The sequence below is a fragment of the Phodopus roborovskii genome, unplaced genomic scaffold, assembly GCF_943737965.1.
Source record: "Phodopus roborovskii unplaced genomic scaffold, PHOROB, whole genome shotgun sequence".
Classification (NCBI taxonomy): Eukaryota; Metazoa; Chordata; class Mammalia; order Rodentia; family Cricetidae; genus Phodopus; species Phodopus roborovskii.
The window spans coordinates 19,801,732-19,809,830 of record NW_026126418.1 but is presented as its reverse complement, the minus strand read 5'-3'; the positions used below and the strand labels follow the sequence as shown (position 1 = coordinate 19,809,830).

The 8,099-nt window shown below is 34.0% G+C and overlaps 1 protein-coding gene across 1 annotated transcript; it reads left to right on the top strand.

Annotated features, from left to right (window-relative positions):
- The first annotated feature begins 3,089 nt into the window (after positions 1-3,089).
- LOC127222306 (olfactory receptor 1030) lies at positions 3,090-4,028 on the top strand. Its single transcript, XM_051184314.1, has one exon. It carries the CDS (start codon positions 3,090-3,092, stop codon positions 4,026-4,028), a length of 939 nt encoding a protein of 312 aa, XP_051040271.1.
- Positions 4,029-8,099: the final 4,071 nt, after the last annotated feature.

Genomic DNA, 8,099 nt, shown 5'->3' with positions numbered 1-8,099 from the left:
CAAAAAGCATTCATTATAAATAAAAATAAATTGCAAGTCCCCCTGCATTACCATTCTTTGGAGATTTGATTCCTCTATGATTTGAGCAGTCAAACTCAAGTCATCAATGAGTTTATCATTGTCAGAGTTGTTTACAATACATATCACTCCTAGCAAGAAATAATAGAACCATAGGGATTTGATCCCACTGAAAAGATTCTGTTATAAAATCTCGCGAGTTTGCATATCAATACTACCATTGTGAACTTACTCTACTTCTTCAGGTAGGATATACATGGTTCATTTGAAATTAAGAATTGAAACAAACATTTTAGTTAATAAAATAAATACGTTCTAAATTAAGAATCAATTATATTGAAATACCACTGCTCTCAGGCTAAAGTATTCATAGATAAATGCCCGAGAAAACAGACCAAAGTATTAGAAGTACTGACTACTTCCAATAGGAAAAACATATGTAGAAGTTGATGTATCCATAATCATACAAAAGCCAGAGCCTTAGCCCTTAAGGAGTCCATGCTTTGATTCTGAATCTTGCTCATAAACTCACGCTAATCTTCATTATAATTCTAGTCACTAAAACTTTTTAAGTATTGGCTACATATCAGATTGACTTAAATGATTTTCCAGAATTAACTTTCTCACCTAGAATTGACTTTTGTATAAAAAGATTTTATGGGTTAGAAAATTAAGACATAATGATGTTAAGGGTTCACTCAAGTCATAGAAGTAGAAACAAGAGGAACTAAGACTTATTAAACTCAGGAAGTGGATACCAGATATCTGGGCATTGTTGCATCCAGCTGACACTCTGTATTTATATGTTTATTCTCATTTGCTTTATCAGAAACGGTAGTCAGTAATTTTTGTGATTCCTTTTAAGTTCACAATATGTCACTATAATAAAAACATAGTGTCATAATTTCTATGATCACTTGACTGAAAAACTGGACACATTCACATTTCTAAACTTTATTGGTTATTAAAAATTAATCAGATGTCTATTCCAAGGAAGTGAATTGCCTAATTACCTTTCTCACTTGAAAATGAAACTTAAGCCAATTAGTCACAACTCTTATGAAAGCCAAAGATCAATGTTCTGACACTTTGGAGGATTGAATCACGAGGGAAACACACTTAGGAGAGACTTTTACTATACAGTGAATTTCAAGATTGCCAAGCCTGGCATGGTCATGTGTATTTATGCTATTTACAAATATTCAGAAGTTTTTGATTAAGCCTTCATGTAGTGTATTGTGTATTTTTTTTCTCAAAGTTCTTACCCCTAAAGTACTGAGTACATAATGAACAATTCTCATAGCTTTTGCTGGCTCTTCTCCCTTTATAGTAAAGGGAAAATTGAGGTAAGATATTGAATATTTCGAATCTTAATATTTAATCTGTAAATATATTAAAATACCATCCTAGCACCACAAAGTACTTGTCTATGTTGTACCCATAATCAAATAAGGAAATAATAAAATAATTAGAAGACTTTAGTTAGGTAATTTGTTTTGTATGTATCTTATTGTCCAAATCAATAGTTCTAAAGTCTCCAAGTGTAAATAAAGTGCAAATGGAATGCCAAAACAAATAACCTTTAATGTCAATTCACAAAATACATCATAAAGCAACTTACTTTTGTTGCTGCTGTACTTATAAATGAAGATCAGTATCCCAGAGCATCATACGTGTGTGTATGTCACTGAAGGAGGTTGCCAATTTTTGGGGTGCTCCCTATGGACACTTTCACTCTGCCTACATGTTGAGATATAATCCAGAATGGCAAGCATGCTACCTAATTTAGTGGTTAATATGGCTGGTTATTTTTATTGACTTATAGTAGGGAATCTGTATGAGGCTTGTTACTTTATTAAAGCATTTAAGAGTTATATTAATTACTACTATTGCATGGTTGTTCCAGTTTAATGATTTCCTTTCATAAATGGTCACATTGTCCCCTTCCGGTTTCCAGAAGCTGCAGATACACTGTGTTTGCCTTTGACACCAGCCTTTCATGAACAGTGAATACCACCAAGATACGTCCATATCTATATATGTTGCTCATGGTGTGTATTCACTCATTTATTTGTAAACACAAAGTATGTAAGGCACTTTTTGTTGTTCTACATGAGTAAAGTGTACTGAGCTAGTGAGAACTTGAACAGTGTATGAAAAGTCAAGAATATTTGTTGGTAAAAGGTTATTTGAGGTGGATGAGAGTCAGGAAAATTATAGCTTAAAAAATCCATATGAGAATGAAGAGGGTCAGATTAAGTTATTTTGATTTCATTACCCTATGAACTATTTTATAGCTTCACCTTCTGAAACTCATTTAACTGTGAGAAACACAGTTCAAATTCATCACAAAAGTAGGATTACGTATCAAAACAACAAAAACAAAAAAAAACATTTATATCCCTATGTTGAAAGAAATGATAAAGAAATCTGATAAACAATTGTCCACCAAAGGACACTTGAGATATGAAAAGATTTGCAGAAAAAAACTTAGAGCACCATTAAAAAATATACGTACATTTTCTATAACCCAACCCACATATCATCTATTTATTTATAATTTATCTGTGTGTCTATGTTGCTTATTGGTTTTCAACCTGCGTGTCACAACCGTTTTGGTGGTCAAACAATTCTTTCACGGGAGTTGTTTAAGAATAGCAGAAAAGATATTTACATTAAAATTCATAACAGCAGTAAATTGTGGTAGCAACAAAAATAATTATTTGGTTGTGATCACCACAATATGAGGAACTATTCAATGTTTTGAAGCATTAAGAAGGCTGAGAACCAATGATCTAGCTATTATCAATCTAACATCTACCTACATATTATTTATCTATCCACTGATATATTATCTACCTTTCTGCTGTCTATCACTTTTTCTCTATTAATTTATATGTTTAGCACATCAGCCAAATGATTACTAGGCTATTTCTGTAAGTTACATATGTTAACAGTTTGAGAAAAGTAGAAAATGCATCACATAACATGATTGTAATAATGCAGAAGTAAAAAACTCAAACACATTTTCATTTCATTTTTCAGGCTTTGTTTGATGTCAGTAAGATAAAATGCTAAAGAAAAACTACACGGTAGTGACTGAATTTATTTTGCTGGGACTGACAGATCGGGTAGAGCTCCAGCATGTGCTCTTTGTGGTCTTCCTACTTATCTACCTCATCACAGTGGTTGGCAATGTGACCATGATTTTCTTAATCCGAAGTGACACCAAGCTTCACACTCCCATGTATTTCTTCCTCAGCCATCTCTCCTTTGTAGATCTCTGTTATGCCACCAATGTCACTCCTCAGATGTTGGTTAATTTTTTATCCAAGAGAAAAACCATTTCCTTTATTGGCTGCTTCATACAATTCCACTTTTTTATTGCCCTAGTGATCACAGATTATTATATGCTTACAGTGATGGCTTATGACCGCTATATGGCAATCTGCAAACCTTTGTTATACACTAGCAAAATGTCCAGAAGTGTCTGTCTATCTCTTGTAGCTGCCCCGTATATTTATGGTTTTGCAAATGGCCTGGCACAAACAATCTTGATGCTTCGTTTGACTTTCTGTGGACCGAATGAGATTAATCACTTCTACTGTGCCGACCCCCCTCTCATGGTCCTTGCTTGCTCAGACACCTACGTCAAAGAAACTGCCATGTTTGTGGTTGCTGGATCTAACCTCACCTGTTCCCTCACCATCATCCTCATCTCCTACATTTTCATCTTTTCATCCATCCTGCAAATCCGTTCTGCAGAGGGGAGGCGCAAGGCCTTCTCCACTTGTGGATCTCATTTGGTGGCTGTCACTGTTTTCTATGGGACTTTGTTTTGTATGTACCTCAGGCCTCCTTCTAAAAAGTCTGTAGAGCAAGGGAAAATTGTGGCTGTCTTTTATATCTTTGTTAGTCCAATGTTAAACCCCTTGATCTATAGCCTGAGAAACAAAGATGTGAAAAAAGCAATAAGGAAAGTAGTGAAGAAGGAAATGTTCATGAAGTAAGTTGAGACTTATCCAGCCACTTTGCTCTCTAAACCAAGGGGCTCTCTAAAACATTTCAAATTACCAAACCACTTCTTGCCACTGTTTTGTGCTGTTTTGTAAGTTAGATATTACAGTCGATCTTGATTAATGATAAAGAAGAATTCTAAAACTGGACTGGAGATGTTTTTATTGCTCCATAAAGTCAATATGGAACAGGGAAGATATGCTATCAAAGGTAGAATTTCCCAAATCTCTGGCAGTAGGTTCCTTAATTTATGTGTGTGTATTCTTCAAAGTACTTGCCTGAAATTTCCTAACTGTAGTAGATCAGTTCTTCCTTGTTAAGACTTTTAAAAATGTGTTAACTCATACAATTTTCAGTGGTATGTCTCAGATTATTACTGCAAGTAGATGTTTCAAATGATTTTACTGATCTGATGGAATCTTTATGCCTATAATCTTGATGGAAATGCCAAATTTTTCTTAGCCAGCCTTGGCATCCTTCTGTATTGAGCATGAATTCCCATCAGTGTGCCTCTGATCCTCTACTCCATTGTCTAGTGTTTTCAAATAAACAGTAATTTGATTCTTTAACCATTTTGAAGTACATTCATTTTATGCATAAAACTCATCATGTTTTAACAGTCTCATTTGAAATTTCTATTGTGACATATCCCCGTCCTTTGCTGATTTTAATATTATAATGTTCATATTTTCCTATTAACTTAAAATTACTAATTATTAAACAATTTCTTCTAATTGTATATCTAAATATTTTTCTACCTAAAGGCATAGGTTTCCATAGTATATATTTGGTCATAGCATTGAAGTGTTAGCGAGTTTTTTTCTAAGATTTTATTTTTTGATATTTAGTATTTTATATAAGTGAGTGTCATTCCTGCAAAGATGTATGTATGCACCTGGTGTATGTATGTCCTGTGCAGGTCAGAAAAGAATGAAGAATCCACTGGAACTGGAATTAACTGATGATTGTTGGCTGCCATGTGAGTGATAGGAATCTAATTTAGGCACTTAGGAATAGTATCAATGCATTAATTGCTGAGGTATCTTCCCAGCCAAATATGTTGCTACATTACATATCCAGATTCATTTTTCATCTTATCACATTTTTGTTCCTAGGAAATTGTAGTCCACATTAACCTGCAATGTCCTATTAACTTGAGATTATATTTGTTTAATTTGAAACAAACTATTATAGCACACTATCAGCCAACACTATTACATAATTTCCCCCCTTGTAAATTCAAGTCATTTTTATCAGATCTTTGCATAATGTCACAGTTCTTTCTGGTATTTTTTTTTTATAACCAAGTCCATTTAAATGAAAACAAACATTTATAGACAATATTTGGGTTCTTTCTGGTATTTAAAATAGAAGTTTACCTGATTGCTTCTGTTTTTGTCTCATTTCCTACAGGGAATACTTGAAAGTTTCTAGATGCTCTGTAGAACCAACTCAGTAACTGTTTTTTTTTATATATTCATGGGTTAATATAACATGGTTTTGCTAGATTTCAACATCACAGAAGGAAACTGGTCATTTCCCTTTTGCAATTGTATTTTCACTAACATGGATAAACTTATAAACACTAATTCATTTCAGTGTATTTTTCATTTGCATAGTCCCTGACCATAAACCACCTGTTTACACCACGTGCATCTATTCTGTTTTGTTCTGAAGGAACAATTTTATATTTCTGCTTTCCTCTTGATATGAAATCATGCTGGCATACAATTATAAATGTATACATTTGATAAAATGCTGCTGATTTTGAGTTTAAGATATATGAACATCTCTACTCTTTTTGTGTGTAATCAATGCTCTGCCATTGTACTCCCCCCAAAAGCCTTTGTCTTGCATTTCTGCTTATGCAAAAGGATTGTAAGACTTGGTATTGGGTAATCTTTGTTCTATTGTACCTAGTTTATGTCCATACAGAGGGTTGGAAAAGAAAATGATTCATAAGCAATATGGTCAAACTTGTATTTGCTTGCCATATTGCAAGTAATTATAGTATTTGAATGTCATATGATTCTCCAATGAGCAAACAAATCAGGACCCAGATAGAGAGTGAAACATTTTATTCCCTAACCTCTAACAATGGCAAACCTAAATCACCTTAAACATTTAACAAACTACAAAATAGTTATTGTGACTATTTTTACTCTGCTGTAATATCTATTAAATACATAATGTGTCACTCTGGCCTAGACTGGAGACATAGCACTGAAGCGAAGTCCTACTCTGTTGTCTGCACTTAAGAGAATCTAATGATGAATGAGAACATAAGGTCACCTTAAAAACTGAATTTAATGAATTTGAAGCAATGGTGGCTTATGGAAGAAAAAAATATTCCCCAGTTTGAAGCCCTGGGAACCAAGGACAGTGCTACCAGATCCAGAGTCATTGAGAGTTGAAGCCAGAAAGATAAATAATGTCTTATTTATCTACTTCCTTCTGCAAGGAAGGAGTTCTGCTTGTATGGAGAAGGAAACCTTAGCATGCTCATGTTAAAACAAGAGGGTTGAGGAGGACACAGAGCTACTTTTCTTATCCAGCTTTTGACAGTCCCAAGTTTCCTCTTACTAGTCCAAGTCAGCTTTAATTGTACACCAATTCAGTCATCCATGAAATCCATAACTCCAGCCTGGGAAGTAACTAGAAATATGAGTATAGAAGAGAATACACCTGGAACAAAAAGGGAGTCTCTGAATCAGACTAGCTGTATCTGAGAATACACAGGTAGTAATAGTTATTTCTATTTAAAAAGCCAGATGAGAAGCTCAAAATCAGCAAACACTCAGTTCAAGGTAAGTTAACTAAACTTTCACAACTCTCTAGACTCCAAAATGTCCATCCAATATTTCAAAGTATTTTATATGTTAAAACATATGATTAAAAGATTTATTTTATTTTTCTCTTAATATTTATTTTGTCTCTTAATATTTAATTTAATTATAAGTACAGTCCAGGAGTGGTGGTTCATGCTTTCATCCCGGCACTCTAAGCAGAGGCACGTAGATATGAGTCTCTAGACCAGTCTGGCCTGTACAGGGAGCTTCAGGCTAGACAGAGCTTTGTAGCCAGGGCACTATATCAAAAATAAATAATAAAACTAAATAAATTTCCACTCTTCCATTGTCTCTTTTTAACTCTCTATCTGCCTTATTATTCCTTTTCAAATTAATGGCATCCTTTTCCTTAGTTATTATTGTTATATGTGAATATGTAAACAAAATATACAAATGCAACCTGCTGAATTAATTTAGTGTTGCTTGTATGTATATGAGTTCAGGACTGATCACTTAGTATTAGATAAAGAAATGGGGGCTCACCCCTGGGTCATTAGTATATTAACTATTAAAAATAAAGTTGTTTAGCACAAGTTGAAGTAAGTTAAGAGTCCTTTGGTTCACCAGCCTTGGATGATTAGATTCTCTGATGACTGTGGAGAATGAGCAAAACTGTTCTCAATGGATTTAGGGTTTAAGAACAGGATGCTAGAGGTTATTCCTAATCCAAACAACTTACTGCAAGTGATAATTGAACCATTGGGAATCAGGTTTATGGCAGCTTGCTCTTATAAACAATGCAGTTTTTTCACATGGATGCTGTCATTGCAAAATTACTCTTCTATCCCAGGTTGGAGTAGAAATCATCCTTTCTTAGTTTTAGAATCTAGAAATACACATTTTAATAGATAAAATAATCTGACCTGAATTCTACTTGACTGGCTTGGTAACATCACTACTGAAAGTCTTCTATATTTCTCAGAGTAAGTCTTCATTTACCAATATGACCTTCCTTTTGTATTTTTAATTCCATATCCAATAAAACTTAACTTAATTTGTAGAGCAACAGATTGCAATGCATTGCAGATTAGCATATGGCATGGCTAACTAACTTCTTTCTGTCAGTGGTACTGCACTTGTCATGGATGAACCATGTTACAATTCTGATATATGTAGACTCATGTCATCAAAGGTGAATGCAAGTGTTCTGTAGTATCATGTTTGTGAGCTCCTTATATGTTCAGCAACACTGGCAGTATTGTCTCAGGCATATTC